This window comes from Panthera tigris, chromosome B4 (genome assembly GCF_018350195.1).
Source record: "Panthera tigris isolate Pti1 chromosome B4, P.tigris_Pti1_mat1.1, whole genome shotgun sequence".
In the NCBI taxonomy this organism is placed as follows: Eukaryota; Metazoa; Chordata; class Mammalia; order Carnivora; family Felidae; genus Panthera; species Panthera tigris.
In genome coordinates this window covers 140,148,205-140,172,425 of record NC_056666.1, presented here as the reverse complement: position 1 = coordinate 140,172,425, position 24,221 = coordinate 140,148,205, and the positions used below count along the sequence as shown (strand labels likewise).

Sequence of the window (24,221 nt, the reverse complement as noted above, 5' to 3'; positions counted from 1 at the left end):
TGATAGGGTAATGCTGGCTTCATAGAACAAGGAAGGAAGTATTCCCTGTTTCTATCTACTGAGATGGTGGAAAATTGCTATAATTTCTTCTTTAAATGGTAGAATTCAGCAGTGAACCCATTTGGACCTGGTGCTTTCTGTTTTAGAAGGTTATTAATTGCTGATTCAGTTTATTTAATAGATACAGGTCTCTTCAGATCATCTATTTCTTTTTGTGTGAATTTTGACAGGTCGTGTCTTTCAATAAATTGGTCCATTTCATCTAGATTATCAAATGTGTGTGCAGAGAGTTCATCGTATTTCTTTACTATCTTTTCGATGTCCATGAGATCTATAATGATGTCTTCTCTTTTTTAAAAAAATGTACTTATTTTGAGGGAGAGAGACAGAGAGCGAGCGGGGAGGAGCAGAGAGATGGGGAGACACAGAACCTGAAGCGGGCTCCTCACCTTCAGTGCAGAGCCTGATGAGGGGATCTATCCCATGAGCATGGGATCACGACCTGAGCCGAAATCGAGTCTGACGCCTAAGTGACTGAGCCACCCAGGCACCCCAAGAACAATAAAAATATTCTTATCAAAAATAAGAATAAGAAAAATAAAATATCAAGAATAAGAAAAGTAAAAGTTTGCACTTTACCTTCATTCATTCCTTTCCTAACACTCTTCCTTTCTTGTGGAACCGACCTACGTTATTTTCCTTCTCTTTGAAAAACTTGACATTTCTTGGCAGGTCTACTGGCAAAAAAAATTTCCTCAATTTTTTTTAAAAATTTTGTCTGAAAGAGTGTTCTATAATCTCATGATTAGGTCTCAGTCTTTAGTGAACCTGTGCCCCCGGACTGTGAACGTCACTGTGCTTCTCAGTTTTTACCCCCTTTGGCGGGACAGAGGGCTAGCGGGGGCTGGAGTTGGGTCTTTGCCTTCTCCCAGCAGGTCAGGCTCTGGGCAACTCTTTCTCCTGAGGGCGGGCCTCCTGAAGAACAGAATGCTCTGGCAATTTGCAAGATGGCCCCTTTTCCCTTTCCTTGCCAGAAGCAGGAGGGGATTTTTCTCCCATACTCACTGTGAAAACCAGGTCAAGTTGCCAGAGGTAAGGCTGACGAAAGCATGGGGGCCCCCTGAGCCAGACTGTCCTGGAACTTTTAACCCTCAGATCTGTCCACACGGAGCCTTCATCAATTACAGTTCAGGTTTCCTGTCCGGGTGTTGGCGTCTGGGGGGTTCTGACCTGGTGAGGTGCGGTTCGCTGTATCCACCTGACTGTCTCTGCAAATTTCGGGGACGATGGTTTGTCCGGCGACCTCAGCTCTGAAGCAGCGAAGAAGAGTTGTTGATTCTTTTTACCTGTTGTCAGGCCAGGTTGACAACTTCCAGGTCCCTTGTGTGCCTGATCAGAAAACAGAAGTGCAGTTTTCCCCTTGAAAATGCTTATTTTTATGTTCTGTGAATTTCACCACAATACAGCTTCAAAACGCACATTGTAATGTCTACAACAGCCGTGTGAATGCAGCTCTTTCTCCCGGGCCCAGCACTGCCAGGGTCTGTGAGGCCTCCGCCCATGCAGGGCCTGACCCCCATGCCCACCCTGCCCCAGTTTGTGGAGTTGTTTTCATCCCAACAAGCCTCCTGGTCCCTGGGTTTACCTTTCTTCAGGCTCCTTCCCCATAAGTGCGCGCAGACAGATGCTGGCTGTGAGCTCCCTCTCCCTCAGTAGCTTGGGGGTGGGGGGGCCCAGGCCCGGGCTGCCTCGCGTGGGAGCTCGGCCTCTCGAGGGTCGCTTTCGCCTTGCCGGGGGAGCTCCCCATGCTTCCTGAGACCCAGGGGTCCAGCTTGACTCTGGGGTTCCAGGAGAGTGAGATGCTGGGTAAGAGTGGGTAAGCTCACAGTGGCTTGTGGGCGTCAGGCAGGACTGCTCACCAAGTACTTACCGGCCCACCAGCGTGGGCTCAGGAAAGCCGGGCTTTTGTAGCAAGTCAGGAAGTAGTGTCGCGTTCGTGGGTGCTGAGTGTGGCCGGAGGGCAGAGCAGCGGGAAGGCCAGACGCAGGCGTGGTGCCCAGGTTGGCCGGGCTGGGGCGGCCTGTGTCCGGTGCCCCAGGTGGTCCCCCCTCCACGAGCCTGTGTTTGGGTTTCAGTTCCCGAGAATGCGGAATCCAAGCCCGTGGGCCTCTCGGGGGAGCTCGTGGACACCGCATGCAAGGTGTGCCAGGCCTACCTGGGTCAGCTGGAGCACGAGGACATCGACATCTCCAAGGACGCCGCCCAGGACCTCACGGAGGACGAGTGGAAGGACCTGACGCAGCAATACTACTCCCTCGTTGAGTAAGACGCGCCCCGTGTCCCCCGTTCAGTAAGATGCGCTGGGCAGCAAGGCTCACCTACATGGGGGGGCGGGGGTGTCTGGGGGGGGCGGGGGCTTCAGGAGCTGTCCAGGGAAGTCCCGCCCTGGGACACCTGGAGCGCCTGTCCGGGGTTGGGGCTCCTGTCAGGGTGCTGGGGTACGCAGATCCCACCAAGTCCCTGTTGGCTCATAAAAGGATGACCCTCCCTTGGGGACTCCTTTGGGTAACGTCGCCTAAAGCATCTTCCACACGGTTCTTGTCTTTTACCTCATTCGAACCCCACGAGTGGGCTCTGGACAGAGCAGAACGCTTGCTCGGCCCAGCCCAGCTGACTCTCCACGGCCTTCAGGGCTCCCTGCCACATGGGAATCCAGAGGCCGAGCTTGGCTCTCCTCCCCGTCTCCCGAAGGGAAGGCCGAGTCCTTCCCGGGGGGCGGGGGGAGACCCAGCACCCCCTGAACAGCGGCCAACAGAGGAGCTGGGGCAGAGGTGACCCAGGCGCCCCTGCAGCAGGAGCAGGACTGTGAGGAGGGTCTGCCCAGAGCCCCCCGCCCCCACCACCCCCGGGGACACTGTTGTTCTTTCCTTCCTTCTTTACTTCTTTTGGATCAGTCGAGTATCTTCTTTTCCTTTGGATCGAGTACAGCTGCGTGTGCTGCTGTCTGTCCAGCCGGATGTACTTCTGCACGTGTACCCACCCGGCGAGACCACCACCCAGCTCGGGATGAAAACCATTTGCAGCCCCCATCAGGCCCCCTAGGCACCTTCCCAGGCAGAGACCCCACAGAGGTCGCACCCGACTGCTACCGCCGTAACCAGTTTCGTTGCGGGATTTCACGGTCACGGACTCACGCAGGCTGTGCTCTCTGCTTTGTGACTTTCGCTTGACACGGAATCTGTGGGGTCCATCCACACTGTGCGCGCAGCCGGGTTTTCTGCCATCCACAGGGCACAGAACTTTCCCTCCTGACGTGGGTGAGCAGCTGGGTTACCCCCGGTGTTTGAACATTTTCCAGAGTGGTTCCACGTATCCAGATGCCAGCAGCATTGAGCGTGGGCTACGCTTCCTGCACGTGGCAGGCAGCCTTGTCACCACGAGTCTTTTCAGTTCTCTCTTCTTGTTCTTCGCTTGCACTCCTCTGACGACCGGGCGGTTGGATATCGCTTCAGATGCTTGTCAGTCATTTGAGTATCTTCTTTTGGGAGGTGCTTGTCCGCGTCTCTCGTGTATTTAAAAATCAGGTTGGTTGTGTCTTTTTAAATCGTATTAACTAAACAATGTTTATTGATTATTTTCTTGTCGTTGTTAATGTTTGTATTATCACCGTCACTTTCCTATTAGCTTGGCAGTCTTTTTAAAATGTTCTCTGTGTCCTTTTTAAAGTCCAGTATAGTTGGCATACAGTGTGATATTAGTTCAGGTGGGCAATCTGGTGACTCAACGCTTCTATCCGTCACCCAGCGCTCAGCCCAACAGGTGCACCCCTTAATCCTGATCACCTGTTTCTCCCATCCCCCGCCTCCTCTCCGGTGACCATCGGTGTCTTCTCTGTAGTTGAGTCTGTTTCTTGGTTTGTTTCCCTCATTTTTTCCCCTTTGCTCATTTGTTTTGTTTGTTGAGTGAAATCACGTGGTATTTGTCTTTTTCTGACTTATTTTGCTTAGCATTATACTCTCTAGCTCCATCCATGTTATCGCAAATGGCGAGATTTCATTCTTTTTCATCACTGAGTAGTATTCCACCGTGTATATGTATACATACAGCATCTTCTTTATCCACTCATCTGTCAACGAACACTTGGGCTGTTTCCATGATTTGGCTATTGTAGAAAATGCTGCAGTAAACATAGGGATGCACGTATCCTTTCGCATTAGTGTTTTTGTATTCCTTGGGTAAATACTCAGTAGTGCAATTACCATTTTTAACTTTCGGAGGAACCTCCACACTGTTTTCCAGAGTGGCTTCGCCAGGTTACGTTCCCGCCGGCAGTGCAAGGTGGTTCCCCTTTCTCCACATCCTCACCAACACCTGTTACTTCTTGTAGCTATTCTGACAGGTGTGAGGTGGTATCCCATCATGGTTTTGGTTTGTATTTCCGCCATGATGAGTGATGTGGAGCATCTTTTCATGTGTCTGTTGGCCATCTGGGTGTCTTCTATGGGGAAATGTCTGTTCATGTCTTCTGCCCATTTTTAAATTGGATTATTTGTTTTTTTGGGTGTTGAGTTGTATAATTTCTTTATATATTTTGGATATGGATCCTTTATTGGATATGTCACTTGCAAATACCTTCTCCCATTCCAAAGGTTGCCTTTTAGTTTTTTTGGTGGTTTCCTTCACTGTGCAGGAGCTTTTTATTTGATGTGGTCCCAGTAGTTTATTTTTGCTTCCATTTTCCTGGCCTCAAGAGTGGTCGTCACATCTTTAAATGGATTTCTAAGAGTACTCTAAGCATTCCTCATTGAGTGCTTTGTTGGATATGTGCATTAAGAATACCCTTTCAGGGATTGTTGGGGGGTGGGAAGGAGGGGAGGGTGGGTGATGGGTATTGAGGAGGGCACCTTTTGGGATGAGCACTGGGTGTTGTATGGGAAACCAATTTGACAATAAATTTAATATTTAAAAAAATTTAAAAAAAACAAAATAAAATAAAGAATACTCTCCCAGGGTGCCTGGGTGTCTCAGTCAGTTGAGCATCTGACTTCGGCTCAGGTCATGATCTCACAGTTCATGGGTTCAAGCCCTGCGTCGGGCTCTGTGCTGACAGCTCAGTCTGGAGCCTGCTTTGGAGTCTGTGTCTCCTTCTGTCTCTGCCCCACCCCGACTCATGTTTTGTCTCTCTCTCTCTCTCTCAAAACTAAACATTAAGATAAATAAATAAAATAAAGATTGATTAACTATACTATATAAAAAAAGAATACCCCCTCTTAGTGTATGCCTTGTCTTTTTACCTCTCAATGATTTTTTTTTTTTTTTTTTTATGAAGCCCAGTGTTTTGAGTTTTTCTATTATGGTAGGGCTTTTAAGAGTCCTATTTAAGAAACCTTTACTTATCCAATGTCATGAAACTGTTCTCCTCTGAGTTCTTCTAGATGCTTTAGTGTTTTTTCTTTCACTTTTAGCCTTTTACGATTAATTAATCTTAAATTAAGTTTTGTGTATGGTAAGGGATAAAGATCAATGTTCTGTTTTCTATATACAGACATCCACCACTGATAAACAATAAACATGAGAGGCCATTAGCATAATTAAATGGACATGGGTTTCCGGGGCAGTAGGCCTGAATTCAAACCCTAGTTCTATTGAAGTGTGGCCTCGGGCCCATCACTTAGAAGAAGGAGAAACATGAGTTTTGTTGAAACTTGCTTTTGGCCCAGCATGTGATGTGTTTTAGCAAACCTCTCATGCAGACTTGAGGACTAGTAGTGTGTTCTGAAAAGTCAATTGAGTCAAGTTTCTAAAATCTGTATCTTCGCTGATAATGTTGCCTGCTTGTTCTCTGAGTTACTGAGAGAACAGAATTAAAATCTCCAAATACGTTTGATGTTCTTGCATTTCTGCTTTTAGCTGTGTGATTATTCACTACATCCAACTCAGGACTGTTTTGTCTTCCTGTGGTCGGACCTTTTCCTCGTTACAGAAGGAACAGTTGAAGATAATGGCTGAGAACTTTTCCAAATTGATAAAAGACCCCAACACACAGATTGAAAAACTCTGAAAACTCTAGGCAGAGGACATACAAAGAAAACCACATTGAGGCACCGTAAAGTCAGACTTCTAAAAAAAGAAAAAAGAAACAAAAGACATCTTAAAAGGCAGCTTGAGGGGATAAAATCAGTGTTTCAGAGCAGCGGTGGTAAGACTGAGGGCGACAGCTAATTTTCAACAGAAACCATGAACGCTCAAAGACGATGGAATATCATCTCCAGAGTGCTGGGGGGAGGGGCGGGGGTGGGGGAGTGGGGAGCTGCAGCTACAACTCTACACCAGCGGAAGGACCTTTGAAAATGAAGACAAACTAAAACCGGAGGGTTCTTCAGCAGCAGAACATGACTGTAACAAATACTAAAGGAATTTTGTCACCCTGAAAGAAATCATCTCAGAGAGAATCACATAATCGCAGAAAGGAATGGAAAGCCCCATGATTGTTGTTTTTTAAACGCTTATTTGTTTTGGAGAGACAGAGAGAGACAGAGCATGAGCAGAGGAGGGGCAGAGAGAGAGGGAGACACAGAATCCAAAGCAGCTCCAGGCTCCAAGCCATCAGCACAGAGCCCGACGCGGGGCTTGAACCCACGAACCGTCAGATCATGACCTGAGCCAAAGTCAGACACTCCCCGGGCTGAACCACCCAGGCACCCCCACTGACTAATTTTTTTTATGTTTAGTTACTTATTTGGAGAGACAGAGAGAGGGGGAGGGGCAGGGAGAGAGGGAGACACAGAATCGGAAGCAGGCTCCAGACTCCGAGCTGTCAGCACAGAGCCCGACGTGGGGCTCGAACTCACAAACCACGAGATCATGACCTGAGCCGAAGTCAGACGCTCAACAGACTGAGCCACCCGGGTGCCCCTCTTATTGGCCATTTGTAGGTCTTCTTTGGAGAAGTGTCTGTTCAAGCCCTTTGCCCATTTGTGAATCAGTTTGTTTAGTTGTTGAGTTCTCTGTTATGGACATACAGAGATGCATCTAATAGCCCCTATCAGATACATGACTTGCAAACACTTTCATTTCATGGGTTGCCTTTTTATTCTGTTGATCATATCTTTAATGCACACATTTAAAACTTTTCATGGGGTCCAATTTGTCTGTTTTTTCTCTCGTCGTCGCCTGTGCTTTGCTGTCATAGAAACTGCTGTCAAATGATGTCAGAGAAATCACTGTGAAATTCAATGTTTTGAAGATTTTGCCCTGCGTTTTTTTCTAAGACTTTCATAGTTTTTTTGATCTTACATTTAGGTCTTTGATCCATTTTGAATTAATTTTTTCATATGGTTTTAGGTAAGGGCCCAAAGTCATTCTTTTGCACCTGGATATCCAGTTTTCCCAGCACCGTCGTTAAAGAGTCTGTCCCTTCCCCGTTGAATAGTCTTGGCTCCCCTGTCACTGGGCTCTCTGTTCTATTTCATTGGTCTTATGTCTGTCTTTATGCCAGTAACGCACTATCTTGATTCCTGTAGCTTTGTAGTAAGTTTTGATATCAAAAAGTGTGTGTCACCCACCTTTGCTCTTCTGTTTCAAGATTATTTTTGGCTATTTGGGTCCCTTGAGATTCTGTTTGAATTTTAGGATGGGTTTTTTTTTTTTTAATTTCTGTGAAAAATACCACTGGTATTTTGATATTGTATGGAATTTGTAGATCATTTTGGAAACTGTTAACACCTTAAACAAAATTAAATCTTTTAATCCATAAACAGGGATGTGTTTCCATTTATTTCTGTCTTCTTTCAAGTCTTCCAGCAATTTTTTGTTTCGTTGTGCCTTTCACTTCCTTGGTTGGTTCCTACACACTGTGTGTTATTCTTCTTGATGTGGTTATAAGTGGAATTGTTTACGTAGTTTCCTTTTTTTTTTTCAACTTTTTTTTTTTTTTTTTTTTATTTTTGGCACAGAGAGAGACAGAGCATGAACGGGGGAGGGGCGGAGAGAGAGGGAGACACAGAATCGGAAACAGGCTCCAGGCTCCGAGCCATCAGCCCAGAGCCTGACGCGGGGCTCGAACTCACAGACCGCGAGATCGTGACCTGGCTGAAGTCGGACGCTTAGCCGACTGCGCCACCCAGGCGCCCCATACGTAGTTTCCTTTTTTCCTTTCCAGATTGTTCCTTGCTGGTGTATAGATACACAGCTGATTGCGTTGTTGCTGTTGACGTTGTATCTTACTACTTTGCATTTCATTTATTAGCTGTAACAGGGTTTTTTTTGTGGTGGACTTTTTAGGATTTTCTGCATGTGCAATCATATCACCTGCAAACAGGTCATTTTACCTCTCCTTGTGCCGTTTGAATGCCATTTATTTCTTTTCCTTGCCTGGCTGCTCGTGCTAACACTTCCATCAGTGTGTCGAATGTTGAAAGTAGGCGTTCTTGCCCTATTCTCAGTCTTAAAGGAAAGCTTCCAGTCTGTCACCACTGAGGGTAATGATTGCTGACGTTCTCATACACAGCCTTTACTACATTGAGGTAGTTTCCTTCTATTCCTAGTCTGTTGAGTGTTTTTATTAGGAAAGGCTGTTAAATTTTGTCAAATACTTTTTCTGCATCAACATGATCATGTAGGTTTTTTCCCTTCGCCTGTTTTTTAATTATGTTATTTTATTTTACTTTATTTTATTTTATTTTATTTTTAGAGAGAGAGTGTACAGGCAGGGTGGGGTAGAGGAGGAGAGAGAGCAAGAGAATCTTAAGCAGGCTCTACACTCAGCACAGAGCCCAGTGTGGGGCTCAGTCCCACAACCCTGGGATCATGACCTGAGCCGAATTCAAGAGTCAGGCGCTCAACCAATTAAGCCACTCAGGTGCCCCTCCCCTTCTCCTGTTAAGTTGATATATTAAGTCAATCAGTGTTCACATGTCGAACCATCCTTACGTTCCAGGAATGAATCCCACTTGGTCGTGGTGTATAATCTTTTAATATGCTGCCGAGTTTGGTTTGCTAGCATTTTGTTAAAGTGTTTTTGCATCAGTGCTCATAAGGGGTATTGGTGTGTACTTTTCTTATAGTGTCTTTGTCTGGCTTTGGTATCAAGGCAGTGCTGGTGGCCTCCCTCATGGAATGATTTAGAGAAAGTGTTCCCTCCTCTTCAGTTTTTAGGGAAAATTTGAGAAGGGATGGTATGGGGCTTCTCTAAATGTTTGATAGAATTCACCAGCAAAGCCATCAGGTCCTGGGCTTTTCTTTGTTGGGAGATTTTTGATTACTGATTCAGTCCCGTTAGTAGTTACAAATCTATTCATGTTTTCTGTTCTTCATGATTGAATCTTGGTAGGTTTTGTATTTCTTGGGGATTTGCCCATTTCATCTAGATTATTCCATTCGTTGGTGTACAACTCTTCATAGTACTCCCTTATAATCTTTTTTATTCCTGTAAAATCAGTAGTAATGTCCCCAATATCATTTTTTTATTTTGGCAGTTTGTGTCTTCTTTCTTTTCTAAGTCCATCGAGCTAAAAGTTTGTCCATTTTGTTGATCTTTTCAAAGAGTCAACTTTTAGTCTAATTTTCTCTTTTTTCGTTAATTCTGCTCTAATCTTTATTGATTACTTCATTATGCTAGCTTTGGGTCTAGTTTCTTTGTCTAGTTTCTCTCTTCTAAAAAAATGTTTATTAATTTTGAGAGAGAGGGAGAGAGAGAACACTAGCTGTGGAGGGGCAGAGAGAGAGAGAGAGGGAGAGAGAGAGAGTCCCAAGCAGGCTCCACACTATCAGTGTAGAGCCCGATGCAGGGCTTCATCCCGTGAATCTTGACATCATGACCTGAGCTGAAATCAAAGAGTCAGATGCTTAACCAACTAAGCCACCCACGTGCCCCTCTAAGTATTTTCTAATTTCCTTGTGATTTGTACCCATTGGTTATTTAAGAATGCGTTAAGGAGCTCCTGGGTGCTCAGTTGGTTAAGTGTCCGACTTTGGCTCAAGTCATGATCTCATGATTTGTGAGATCAAGCCCCATGTCGGGCTGTCTGCTGTCAGAGCTCCTCTGTGCACCTCTCTCTCTGCCCCTTCCCTGCTCATGCATGCCTGTGCACTCTCTCTCACTCTCACAAAAATAAACATTAAAAAAAAAGGAATCTGTGAATTTCCACAAATTTTTTTCTCCTCTTGTTTAGGTTTTTTAACATGGATGTCAACAATGTTTTGTGGTTTTCAAATTGTGCATTTCTTTTGTTAAATGCATGCCTATGTATTTTATTCTTTTTGATACTCTTATGAATGGAACTGTTTTCTTAATTTTGTTCTAGAATTTTTTTATTGGCAGAATATAAAAATACAATCGATTTTTTATATTGGTCTTGTAACTATGACTTTGCTGAACCCATTTATTATTTCTAGTAGTTTGTACTGTGTGTGTGTGTGTGTGTGTGTGTGTGTGTGTGTGTGTGTATTCCTTAGGATTTCCTACATATGGGAAGGATATGTCATCTGTGAATAAAAGCAGTTTTATTTCTTTATATCCAACTTAAGTTCCAGGAACTCAAAATGGGTTTAACGAAGTTCCGGTTTCTGCTACAATATGAATGAATCTTGAGGACATTATAAGTGAAATAAGCCAGTCAAAAAATACAAATATGGTGTGATTTCACTTGTTTGAAGTAGTTAGAGAAGCCAGAATCATAGAGACAGAAGGTAGATGGTGGTTACTGGGGTCTCGGGGAGGGAGACCGGGAGTGAGTATTTAATGGGGACACAGTTTCAGTTTGGGAAGACAGAAGACTCCTGGAGACGCATGGGGGTGATGATTGCGCAACAACATACATATTCTTAATACTATTGAACTGTACCCTTAAAATGGTTAAGATGGGGGGCGCCTGGGTGGCGCAGTCGGTTAAGCGTCCGACTTCAGCCAGGTCACGATCTCGCGGTCCGTGAGTTCGAGCCCCGCGTCAGGCTCTGGGCTGATGGCTCGGAGCCTGGAGCCTGTTTCCGATTCTGTGTCTCCCTCTCTCTCTGCCCCTCCCCCGTTCATGCTCTGTCTCTCTCTGTCCCAAAAATAAATAAAAAAACGTTGAAAAAAAAATTAAAAAAAAAATGGTTAAGATGGTAAATTTTATATGTATTTTTCCATAATGAAAAATTTTTGAAAAAAGTCAATTGGTAGATTTTATTACATTTACAGAAGAAGAAAACCATATAATAATTCCCATAGATGCAAAACATTGATGAAATTCAATACCTGTGAAATACCTTGTTTTTTTAACAAACTGGAAAAAGAAAGAAACTTCCTTAACTTGACAAGGTTATCTACAAAAATCCTGAAGTTAATATCTTTCATAATGAAATTGTTAGCACACTTAAATGAAAGTGTCCCTGGAAATCAGAATGAGATGTCCACTATCACGACTCCTCAGTATTGGCTGGTCTGTTTAGTTTAAATAATGTTTCTGTTTAGTACAGAAAAAAGAAATAAGAGGCTTAAGATCAGAAAGAAGCAAATACTGATGACCTGATTATGTGCATAGAAAAATTTAAAACTCACGCAGAAAGTTCATAATTATGTGAGTTTTGCCAAGTCAATATACAGAATTCCATTGCGTTTGTATGCATAAACAACAACCATGAAATGGGATTTTAAAATACAACCTACAATAACAGCAAATATCCAGAAAAAATATAATAAAATATATTGAAGACCCTAAACACATTATAAAATTAAACAGAGAAATTAATGTCCTAACAAGTGTGTGTGTGTGTGTGTGTGTGTGTGTGTGTGTGTATAAAACCATGTTTGCGAATTAGAAAACTCAGTGGTATAGAGATTGTTTTCTTCCCAAACTATAGATTTTCCAATCTGTGGATTCAGTGTAATCCTAGTCAAAATCTATGCAGGGATTTTCCTTGAGGGCTGAGGTAGAAGGAATTGACAAACTGATTCCGAAATTTATTTGGAAATATAAATGATTTAAGAAAAGCCAGAAAACCTTGATCAAGAAAAACAAAATTAGAGGACTTCTACCCATATTTCAAGACTTACTATAAATCTACAGTAATCACGACAGGGTGGCATTGGGCTGCCTGCACTAACAGACCAGTGTAACTGAACAGAGTCTGGAAGCAGATCCTCGTGCACATGGTCACTTAAGATCAAGGTGCCACCTGCAGATCCACAAGGAAGAGTCAGTCCTTCCACCAAATGGCACTGGAGCAATGAGCATCCTTACAAACAAAAAAAGTGTATCTTGAGTCCTGTCTCATAAATACGCAAAGATTAATTTGAGATGTATCATGTGATATGTGAAAGTTAAAAAAAAAAACATTGGAGTATATTTTCATGACCACAAGGAAGCAAAGGTTTCTTAAATAGTTCACCAAGAGCACTAATCGTAATAGAGAAAGTTGATAAATTGCATTTTGTTGACACGAAAAATGCTGTTTATCAAGAAACACTGCAAAGAGAATGGACAGACATGTCACAAAGTGGAGGAATATGCTGACCACATGCATACGTGACAGAGGTCTCACGAACCTCACGGACTCTCTGGATCTTGCCTTGTAGCGGTGGTGCTTTCATCTCCAATTCGAGAAATCACTTTTCGCAGTGCCAGGCCCTGCTGAACAAAATCACGTCTGTGAACCCTCAGACGGAGATCGACGGGCTTCGGAACATCTGGATCATCAAGCCCGCAGCCAAGTCCCGCGGCCGAGGTGAGTGGAGGCTGGGGGCCGCGAGCGGCCAACTGCCGCCCCCAGAACACGGTGCGCCAGGTGCAGGTGTGCGGGTGAAGGTGCTCAGGGGTGCAGGTGCATGGTGCAGGTGTGCAGGTGCACAGGTGCTCAGGTACAAGTGTGCAGGTGCACAGATGCAGGTTCACGGGTGCAGGTGCTCAGGGCGCAGGTGCAGGTGCACAGGCCAAGTGTTCAGGTGCAGGTGCACAAGTGCACAGGTGCATGGTGCAGGTGTGCAGGTGCACAGGTGCTCAGGTACGAGCACGCAGGTGCGGGTGCTCAGGTGCACGGTGAAGGTGCACAGGGCAAGTGCTCAGGTGCAGGTGTGCAGGTGCACAGGTGCTCAGGTGCAGGTGCGCAGGTGCGCAGGTGTGCCGCTGCAGGCTCGAAGCAGGGCAGACGGCTCCATGACACTGGTCTTCACGCCTGGGTTCCGAGCTTTGCGCATTAACTAGGATGTTCCGAAGTTAAACTGAGCTGGAGTTTCTTTTTTTATATCACCTCTCCCAATGTGCCAGCTGCTAGGACAGCTTGAGGACTTCCATGTCAAACAACAGTGGAACTCCTGTCACTTGGTTATTTTTTAAAACTCACCTGTGAGCACCCGTCTCTGTTGGAGACACGTCCTTAACGCCTGTAACTTTTGTCTGTGGTTTTTGTCCGATGGGCTCAGGTTTTGCACCTCATTTTGTGTTGTAGCTATGACTGTGTTCTCTTTATTCCTAATGGTGAATACTGTGTGTTCTTTTTTAAAAACAGATTTTCAAGGTTTTTAAATATTAATTGTGCTTGCAGAGAACCAACCTTAGGTTGCAGTTTTCCAATTTCCTGTGAGGGATTTTTTACCCCCTTGGCTCTGACTTTAATGCTACGCCTATTTATTTCCAGTCTTTCTTGTACAATAAAAGCCTTAAGTCTATGAAATTTCCTCCAAAGATGGTGCTCGCTGCAACCCCCATCTTGTTAGTGTTGTAGGGTGTTCTCACTCTCCTGAGTGTCTAAGTAGACTTCCCTTTTTTGTTTGGATATTTCATTTTCCCCTTGAGTTTTGTTGTTTCAAATTCATAAGTGGTTAATTTTTATGAGACTTAAAAAGTTTCATTAATTTGTGATGCTACTGCATTTGGTCCTGCACCTCTGGGCCTGCGCCCACTCTCCCGGAGGGCCTCCTCCCCTCCAGGCTGGGCCCTCCCCTCCGGGATGGCCCCTCCCCTCCAGGCTGGCCCAAGGGCTCCTCCCCTCCGCGCTGGCCCCTCCCCTCCGGGCTGGCCCCTCCCCTCCAGGCTGGCCTAGGGACTCCTCTCCTCCAGGCTGGCCCAAAGGCTCCTCCCCTCCGTGCTGGCCCCTCCCTTCCGGGCTGGCCCCTCTCCTCCAGGCTGGCCCACGGGCTCCTCCCCTCCGGGTTGGCCCCTCCCCTCCAGGCTGGCCCAAGGGCTCCTCCCCTCCGGGCTGGCCCCTCCCTTCCGGGCTGGCCCCTCTCCTCCAGGCTGGCCCACGGGCTCCTCCCCTCCGGGTTGGCCCCTCCCCTCCAGGCTGGCCCAAGGGCTCCTCCCCTCCGGGCTGGCCCCTCTCCTCCAAGCTGGCCCAAGGGCCCCTCCCCTCCAGGCTGGCCCCTCCCCTCCAGGCTGGCCCCTCCCCTCCGGGCTGGCCCCTCCCCTCCGGGCTGGCCCCTCCCCTCCAAGCTGGCCCAAGGGCTCCTCCCCTCCAGGCTGGCCCCTCCCCTCCAGGCTGGCCCAGGGGCTCCTCCCCTCTAGGCTGGCCCCTCCCCTCCGGGCTGGCCCCTCCCCTCCAAGCTGGCCAGGGGCTCCTCCCCTCCAGGCTGGCCCCTCCCCTCCAGGCTGGCCCAGGGGCTCCTCCCCTCCAGGCTGGCCCCTCCCCTCCGGGCTGGCCCCTCCCCTCCAGGCTGGCCCAAGGGCTCCTCCCCCCAGGCTGGCCCCTCCCCTCCAGGCTGGCCCAGGGGCTCCTCCCCTCCAGGCTGGGCCCTCCCCTCCGGGCTGGCCCCTCCCCTCCAAGCTGGCCCAAGGGCCCCTCCCCTCCAGGCTGGCCCCTCCCCTCCAGGCTGGCCCAGGGGCTCCTCCCCTCCAGGCTGGCCCCTCCCCTCCGGGCTGGCCCCTCCCCTCCGGGCTGGCCCAGGGGCTCCTCCTCGGGCTCTATCCTGAGCCTGATCCTCTTGCCACTAGCACCTGTCTGCTCCCTCCAGTCCATCAGGCCCGACCTTCCTCCCACTGTAGAGCGTGGAGCCTGCTTGGGATTCTCTCTCTCTCTCTGTCTCTCTGTCTCTGTCTCTGTCTCTTTCTCCACTTCCCCCACTCACTTGCTTTCTCTCTCTTTCAAATAAAAAGACAACAAATGGTGACAGATTATCTTTGTCACTGTGATAAAAAAAATAAAAATAAAAGTGCCTCTGTCCCCATCCCTGCCCCTCCCCACTCTTGTGTCCTCCGTTGAGTCTTGTGTCCTCTGTTGGGCTGGCCCCCTGCTGGGAGAGCGCGGGGGATGCTCTGGTTGTGGCCTCCGCGTGAGGACAGAGCCTGCCTGGCGGCCCAGCTGTGCTGTCTCCTGGTCCCGGATCAAAGCCGTCTTGGGTCTCGGGGCTGAACCGCGACCGCGTGTGCCGTGCCCCCGGGCTGAGCGTGGACCTCTTGCAGACATAGTGTGCATGAACCGAGTGGAAGACATCTTGCAGCTGGTGACCACAGACCACCCGTCCGCCAAGGATAACAAGTGGGTGGTGCAGAAGTACATCGAGACGCCGCTGCTCATCTACGACACCAAGTTTGACATCAGGCAGTGGTTCCTGGTCACCGACTGGAACCCCCTGACCATCTGGTTCTACAAGGAAAGCTACCTGCGGTTTTCAACACAGCGCTTCTCCCTGGACAACCTGGACAGGTCAGTCGGAGCGTTAGCCCAAGGGGGCGCGTGGGGCGCAAGGGGTGCGCGGTGCGCTCCCGCCAACACCCGCGGGAGATGGGCGGGGCGCCAGGCCACGTTTGCCGGCACCCGTCACCACCTGAGGCACCACTGAGGAAACCGAGGCTCGGGTAGGTGAAGTGATCTCCATCCCCAAGGGGCAGGCCCAGGCCGACTGTCCTTCAGAGCCAGTGCTCTGCACCCCCGTGATGTGGGTGTCTTCTCCAGAAAATCCTAAAAGCACCATTGCCGTGTGCCCGAGAGGTGCCAGCCGGCCTGGGCATGGCGTCTCCACAGCGGGTCCAGAGCCACCCTCGTGGCGGTGGCTGCACCCTCTGCTAGGAGGGCTGGGTGGCCGGCCGTGTTCCCACGCACACCCCCAGCTGGCCATCTGGGTGTGCATACCCTGCCGCCTCGCTTGCCTTCTCTCTCTGGATCTGCCCGACACGCAGGCCGGGGCACTTTTGGAGGTTCCCAGGGCACGTGTGCTTGTGCCAGCCCCTCAAGCCCCTTCAGTAGTCCCTGCCGTGCCTCCTCTTTGTGAGTCCCAGAAGCCCTGGGGTGGGGGGTGGGGGGTCCTGCAGATGGGTAGGGGGGCTTGCTGGAGCTGCGGGGGAGGTAGGGGTGCAGCCCCTGACGGGGCAGCCTGTGGGATGTGACAATGCCTGAGGGGTCCTCTGAGGCCCCCGGCCGTGCCAGGCGAGTGGGAGCACCTGAGCCAGAAAAGGCCAGAACAGTGTGAGCAGCACCTCAGATGCCAAGGCCCCCGGGGGCAGGGTGCTGGGGAGGGTGTCACATAGAGGTGCTGGGCAGAGGCTCCGACATCCAGGAATGGGGTGCCAGGGGTCGGTGACCCCACACTCGCCGGATCTCCAAGCGGGCAGGATGTGTGTGTGTCAGGGATGGTCAGGGCCTCTTGGCAAAGCCTCAGGAACACGCTATCCTCAAGGCGGAGAATTTCCATGGACTCTGTCCAAACCAAGGGTTCCCTGTTCTGCTTTGTGACCCCGTCGGGTGTGTGGGGCTGAGTGCCTAGGCGTCCCGACCGGGGGCTTTACAGGGGAGCCGTCGAGAATTGGGAGGACTGACCGCTGTTCAGCTACTAAACGGGGCCCCCAGGCTAGGGGCTGTGGGGAGTGGAGGTTCCGGCTGGCCGCTCACGGAGCGAGTTTGTCTCTGCTGGGCCAGGGGCTCCTGCACAGGCAAGTTGAGCTCACTGTGCACAAGAGCCTCCTGGGCAGCGAGAGGCCCACGGAGGCCCTTCCAGCCCTCCCGCCCGAGGCCACCTGGCCCCACCGAGCCCTGAGGGAGTGCCTGGCAGAACTCTTGCCCTCTCTGAGCCCCATTTCTCCATCTGGGACCATAGCCCTCGCCCCAGGCAGAAGGAGATTCCCCAAAGTCGTTCTGACAGGGCATCGCCCAGCCTGGGACATGGCGGCAAAAATCAGCGTTGGCACTGTGGGTCGGCCCACCACCCAAACTCCACTGTTTTCGGGTTGCTAGACCCTTCCGTGTGCCTATATCTTGTTTCTTCTGTCTGTCCCATGGAAGTACGACCTATCCGGGGTCACAGGACAGGCTTCACCATCCAGATCCAGATGGTTCATCTAGGCCAGGGTATCTGTTTCAAAACCTGTTTGCAACGAGGCGAGAAACTTTTACAGAGACGCTTTCTCACTTTGTCTCACCCGACCAGCTTTTCAAGGGCCCCATGTCCATTGCCAGGTGCAGATGGGGAAACTGAGGCTCTGGGAGCTCTCTGAGCCCCTCCTGCAGCCGCCCTGAGCCAGGGGGCGGGGCCACGAGAGCTGAGTCCCGGAGGGGGGGTTGGCGGTGGCGTGGGGGCCCGTGGGGGGAGGTGTCTGCGCGGGCGTCAGGGTCGGTGGGGCATAAGGGTTTTGGGGGCCTGGGTGGCAGGGTCCGGGTCTCAGGTCCAGAGTCCCCGGGGCCACGGCCTGACCGCGGCCCTGGCTCGCAGCGCCATCCACCTGTGCAACAACTCCATCCAGAAGCACCTGAAGAACGACGAGGAACGCAGCCCCCTGCTGCCCTACCACAACATGTGGACCAGCACCAGGTTCCAGGAGTACCTGCAGAAGAGGGGACGCGGGGCCGTGTGGGCCAGCGTCATCTACCCGGCCATGAAGCGGGCCGTCGCCAACACCATGAGGGTGGTGCAGGACCACGTGGAGCCACGCAAGAACAGCTTCGAGCTGTACGGGGCCGACTTCATCCTGGGCCGCGACTTCCAGCCCTGGCTGATCGAGATCAACTCCAGCCCCACCATGCACGCGTCCACGCCCGTCACGGCACAGCTGTGCGCCCAGGTGCAGGAGGACACCATCAAGGTGGTGGTGGGTCGCAAGGTTGACCGCAACTGCGACGTCGGCAACTTTGAGTTGCTGTGGAGACAGGTGAGTGGGGGCGGGACCGGGGGGGGGGGGTGCGGTCGCACCTGCTGCTGCCTGTCCCTCCGTGGCTGCAGCCACTTCAGGCAAACTGGGCAGTGACTCCGGACGCCCCCCACCCCCAGGGGAGACTCCCCCGGCTCCAGCCACCTTTGCTCCGCTCCTCCGCAGCCATCCCCCCGCTCTGTGGCCACCACAGGGAGGCCCCCTGCCTGGACTCGTGGGAGGTCCATGGTGTCCAGACTCCGAATACTAGGCTGTTCCTTTCCAGGCCTGCGGTGTCCCCCCTCCTCCCCCCTGATGAAAACCGAGTCCTCCTTCAGGGGTCTTTCCGACACCCACTCCCTGCTGGGAGTCTTCCTGCCGGCCAGGCCACCGGGCTGGGTGTTCACTTTGCCGGGCCCTCTGGCTGCCTGGGGAGGACCCCGTGTCCCAGCCTCCTCGGAGCAGGGGGCGGGCGGGGGGAGGGGGGCTGGTGGGCAGCCCAGCCACAGAGAAGCGCGGCCCGCGCTTCTCCAGCCAGCGGGCCGGCCAGCAGGTGCGGGAGAGGGGAGCACGGGTCTCTGGGCAGGGCCAGCCGCACCCCCAACGCGGCCCTCCTCCTCCCAGCCTGCTGTGGAGCCTCCGCCCTTCCACGGGTCCGACCTGTGTGTGGAAGGCGTTGGTGTGCGCAGAGCCAGGAAGCAGATGCCGCCCATTTCCAGCGCTAACTGTCCATCCGCGCTCCTGGACCCTCAGCCGCTGAAGGTGCGGTCCCCCTCGGCCGTGCCAGGCCCGGCTCCGGGCCGCCCCCCGACGGCTGTGCGCGGGGACTTGAGGCCGGACGACGCACAGGCGCTTGCTTGCACCCTGCCCGCGCCCCTCAAGAGGCCGGCCGAGAGACGCTGCGAGGCGCAGTCCGCCAGGAAGTCAGCGGTCCCCACTCGTGATTTTCAACTCGCGGACGGTCAGGCCCCGAAAATCCGCCTTCCCAAAGCCGAGTCCGACAGACGCTCGGGGGCCGACACGGTCAGCGCGCGGGCTCGGCCGGCCATGCTCCCGAGCGTGAAGACACCGGAGGGCGCCCTGTTTCAGCCGCTCACGCCACCAGGTAGCGCTGCGGGGGCGCTGACACCGCGGGCTGCTCGGGGTGGCCTGCTCCGTGGCCTCCAGGGCGAGGCGGGGGCGGGGAGCGTGTGCCGTGGGGGCACCGGCCCGGGCCTGGGACTGGCCGGGCTGTTGGGGTCGCGGGGTCCCCGCAGCAGCAGTTCCCGGGGCCCCTCACAGGAGCGAGTGGGTGGCCTCTGTGTCGCTCTGTGTGCGGTGTGGTGCGCATCGGGGCAGGCCGGGCGCCAGCGGGCCACTGGGCTCCCGCATTCAGTTTTCCGAGGTTCCCGACGGAGCTGACCCTGCGTGGGCTGCCAGCCTGTCCTGGGCCCGGGCTCAGGGCACAAGACAGGTGTGGGGCAGCCCCGAGTCTCTGGGGGTGGCCCTGCCGGGTCTGTACCTCAGCGCCCTTCCCCAGAGTGGCCGGAAGGTATGCGTGAGGAAAAGGCGGGAGCCCGGCGGCTGCCACACCCCTGCCTGGTTCAGCTCCTCCTGAAACACACCTGCTGTTCCCTCCACCCGCCTGGGTCTCTGTCTGTCTCTCTCCCCACACCTCCCTCCCTTTCTCCCCACCCCTCCCTCCCTGGCACCAGAGCGTCCTTGCCGTCCGTCCGTCTGCCGGCTGGCTCTCTCCCCTGGAGTGCAGGTCCCCGATGGCAGCGATCTTCTGCTGTCTTCACCGCTCACCCCAGCAGCTGGGGCTGTGCGGGGGCCCACGGGCAGTGCCCAGTAAGTGTCTGTGGGGCGAAGGCACGGGTTGTCCTCAGCGCTGGCCGGCCTCAGGCGGGAGGACACCCCCAGTCCCGCCCACTCTCCTCACCTCATGTCCAGTCTGCCACTGAGGCCGCTCGGCCCTCCCGCTCAGCATCTCGCCTCTTTCCGGGTTGTTTGCTGTTACCAAAAAACACAGCGTGCACCTTTCCACAGGCATCTTTCTAGAAGCGTAGCGTTGAGGGGTGCACACAGCCTCAACTTAGCTGCGGTGACACCGCACTGCCGACGGCTGGCTTAATGGCAGAAAGGTGTTCTGTGAACGTCCTGGAGCCTGAAGTCTGGAGTCAAGGTGTTCGCAGGGCCGTGCTCTCAAGGCTGTAGGGAAGAATCCCTCCTTGTCTCGTCCAGCTCCTGCTGGCTGCTCGTGATGTTGGGGCTCCTTGGCTTGTCCTTGGGCCACTCCGGGCTGCGCCCCGTCCTGACGTGGTGTTCTTTCTCTGTGTCTCTGTGTCCAGAGTTCGCTCTTGTAAGGACACTGCTGTTGGATTGGGGCCCACCCCCTCCCTCCAGGGTGACATCTTAACCTGATGACATCTGCAAAGGCTGTTTCTAAACAATGGCAGATTCACAGGTTCCGAGTGGACGTGACCTCACGGGGAGGGGGTCTTGAACCCGGTACACCGGGCCTTATGAGCACGGCCAAAGGGGCTGCACTCTGACTGCATTCACACCGGGGCCGTGCCTCCTGCTGCTGCCGGCACTTGGTGTGAGCACGCGTCTTCGTGTTCGCCTCTGGAGACAGCGCGATGGCGCTCATTTGCATTTTGCTGCTTACCAGTCAGATGGCCCATTTTCAGACGTGTGTTTCCCCTCCTGAGAAGTACCCACCTGAGCCTTCCGTCCAACTGTCCGTAGGCTCTTCTTCCGGAAGGGTCTCTTTCTTCTCGACTTGGAGGGGTGACGTCTATTCTGGATTCTCCTTTTCCGTTGACTGTTGCAAATACTGTCCCCACTTTGTGATTTGTCTTTTTGCTTCCTTATGACATGCAGAACCACCTTGATTTTGATAAACCCAAGCTGGTCAACCTTTTCCTCTACGGTTGGTGATTTTTGTGGCTGGTACCCTTACCCTGAGCTCGTGAAGACAGGCTCCAGTGGCGGCTTCTTCTGTAAGTGCCGCTTGCTCGTGCGTTTCGGTCTTTGATGCTCCTGGAGTTGATTTGGCGTGTGGCGTGAGATGGGTTTGATCGCAGTTTTACGGGGCTCCCCACCGTGGAAAGGCCCTCCCCACCTACCTGCAGCTTGCTGCTGTCACGGACGGTGTCCCTGGACTTTCTGGTGAGCTCCGTCGGTCTGTCCGTCTGCCCTGGGCCGGTGCCTCAATGTCCTCGTCACTGCAGCCCACTAGGGCGTCGCTGGGCTGGTCAGGCAAGTCCCACGATCTTGTTTTTCTTCCTCAGAAATGACTCCGCTCTTCTGGACTCTTGACCCCTTTACTTCCATACCAGTTACAGAGCCAGCTTGTCAAGACTCACCAAAAAGAGTTTTACAAACATGTTTCAAGGATTTTTACATTTTACTTATTTTTGAGAGACAGATGTGAGTGGGAGAGGGGCAGAGAGAGAGGGAGACACAGAATCGGAAGCAGGCTCCAGATCCGAGCTGTCAGCACAGAGCCCGACGCGAGGCTCGAACTCACAGACCGCGAGATCGTGACCTGAGCCGAAGTCGGACGCTCAACCGACTGAGCCACCCAGGCGCCCCTGTTTGCACTTTTTTAAAGTTAGATTTAGTCTTATATGTGTTTTTATTTTTTATTCTAGGGTAAGTACTATTAAACTTTGTGTTTTTTCTACAGATTGTGGCTGGTTGATAGAAATGGGATTGATTTTTATGAACTGATTTCTTTTTAATCCAGCCATCTGGCTAACATTTCTATCAATTCTGTTAATATAGCTGAAGATTATGTTTATTTCTCGGAATAATTTTATTTCTTCTGAATAATCTGAAGATTATTATTATTTCTCACATACACAGTTATGTCATCTGAAGAGTTTTCTTTTTCCTTGCCATCATTATACCTTTTGTGTCTTTTTCTTACTTTATTGCACTGTGCACAACTTCCTTCATTCACTGCATCTCAGGTGCATATGCTCTGGTTGGTCATAATCCTTGGCTCATGGCATAGTTTCGTTGTTTGTCCTTACATGGCCCGTTCTTATTCAGATTGTCTTAAAAACATGTTTAGAACCAAACAGTATCTGCACCCACCCGTCTCTGGCACCCCTGTCTCCCTGCACCACCCCTGAGGGGACCATTCTCCTTTTGTTGCATCTATAGCTATTCTTCAAAGACTTTTCATTTTAAGCTGTTTTTACTTCTTTAAGAAGGGCATTGCGCTTACACGTTCACCAAATTATCAAATTTTGCTAAAATTCATCTGTGCTCCTGCATCTTTACTGTAGCTCGTTTCTTTGTGCGACTGTCTCACGATTATTCTTCCGTGGTCCTGTGTTGTGTATTTAGATCGTTTCCAGGCTTCGCTGTTGTGATCGATGACTCTTGGAACATTCTTGCATGTGTCTCTTGTGCACAGGTGAGCGTTTCTTGTGAGTAGATGCTTCAGAGCGGGATTGCTAGCTCATTGTCACCAGCCAAATAGACCTAAGAAAGCAGCCTTGTTGCGATCTTGATTTACATTTCACTGGTTGTGTTAAATATCTCAGTGTGCGTTTGTTAATTATGTAGATTCCTCTTCTGGGAAATATCTGTTCATCTCTTTTGCCTGTTTTTCCGTAGGGTTGTTACGCTCGTTGTATCTATTGTGAACAGTTTCTCCCAGTTTGTAACTGCATTTTCAGTGTTTTAAAGGTATCTTTTGATGAAAACTGTGAATTTTAATGTGGCCAAAGCTATCAATATGTATTTTTAAAAGTCAGTGCTACTTTTGTCTCAAGAAACTCAGGGGCGCCTGGGTGGCTCAGTCGGTTAAGCGTCCAACTTCGGCTCAGGTCATGATCTCGCGGTCCGTGAGTTCGAGCCCCACGTCAGGCTCTGTGCTGACGGCTCAGAGCCTGGAGCCTGTTTCAGATTCTGTGTCTCCCTCTTTCTCTGACCCTCCCCTGTTCATGCTGTCTCTCTCTGTCTCAAAAATAAATAAACGTTAAAAAAGAAAGAAAGAAAGAAAGAAAGAAAGAAAGAAAGAAAGAAAGAAAGAGAAAGAAACTTTTCCTTAGGGAACCTGGATGGCTGGTTGGGATTCTCTCCCTCCCTCTCTCTCTGCTCCTCCCCTACTCTCATTCTCTCTCTCTCTCTCTCAAAAGAAATAAATAAACTTTTTTAAAGAAAAAAGATAATTTTCCTTACCGTGAGGTTTAAAAGATTATTTATCTACGTTTATTATTAAGAGTTTCAAATTTTATCTTTGACATATAAGTCCTAACCTATCTGGAGTTGATGTTTGACTATGGTGTGGTAACAATCAAATTTTATCTTTGGGGCGCCTGGGTGGCTCAGTCGGTTGAGCGTCTGATTTCGGCTCAGGTCATGATCTCACAGCTCATGAGTTTGAGCCCTGCATCGGGCCTGGAGCCTGCTTCAGATTCTGTGTCTCCCTCTCTTTCTACCCCTCCCACACTCTCTCTCTCTCAAATATAAATAAACATTTAAAAAAATTTTAATTAAAAAAATTTATTTGAAAAATTTTATCTTTCTCCATAGGAATAACAACTTTGTTTCATTTATTTGTTGAAAAATGCCTTTCTTTCCCACTGTGAACTGACATCTCACTCTGTACATGCATGGGTCTGTCTCTGGAATGTCTGTTCTATTCCACAGATGAATCTGCACCCCCACCCCCACCCCAAGGCTGTACTGTCTTCACATCTGAGGGACAATTTGCCTCTCTGCCCATCTTCCTAAGGGTTCTGGTCCTTCTTGGATTCATTCCCTTCTATATAAATATCATAATTGTTTTTATCAAGTTCCACAACAAATCCTATTGAGATTTTGATTGGATTTGCATTGAATCCCTAGATCAATTGGGGGGAAATTGACAAATTAATGAAATCTTATCTTCCTGCCAATGAGCGTGATATATGTCTCCATTTACTTACGTCTTCTTTAAGTTTCACAACTTACCCAATGGAGATTGTGTACATCTTTCATTAGGGTTATTCTTAGTACCCTGATAGTGTTGTAGCTGCGTGTGGTGTAATTTTCTCATTGCTTGCTGCTGGTATGTAGGATGTAACTGCCTTTCATATTTTAATTTTCTATACTGCCACATTTCTAAACTCTCTCACGGTTTCTAAAAATGCGTATGTATATTCTGAGTTTTCTACATAAGTAATTCTATATCACGTGCAAATAGCT

At 50.6% G+C, this 24,221-nt stretch overlaps 1 protein-coding gene across 12 annotated transcripts in view; it reads left to right on the top strand.

Annotated features, from left to right (window-relative positions):
* TTLL8 (tubulin tyrosine ligase like 8) overlaps nucleotides 1-24,221 on the top strand; it is a 79,197-nt gene that overhangs the window by 20,953 nt on the left and 34,023 nt on the right. For 10 of the 12 annotated variants that reach the window (XM_042993580.1, XM_042993574.1, XM_042993575.1 and 7 more), the window contains 5 exons: nucleotides 2,136-2,322; nucleotides 12,557-12,705; nucleotides 15,375-15,618; nucleotides 17,618-18,053; nucleotides 18,657-19,137. In XM_042993580.1, coding sequence (XP_042849514.1) covers nucleotides 2,136-2,322; nucleotides 12,557-12,705; nucleotides 15,375-15,618; nucleotides 17,618-18,053; nucleotides 18,657-19,137 — 1,497 coding nt within the window. Of the gene's footprint in view, nucleotides 1-2,135; nucleotides 2,323-12,556; nucleotides 12,706-15,374; nucleotides 15,619-17,617; nucleotides 18,054-18,656; nucleotides 19,138-20,897; nucleotides 21,469-24,221 lie in introns of those variants that run through there. The other 2 variants (XR_006220316.1, XM_042993581.1) reach the window with 2 other exon arrangements.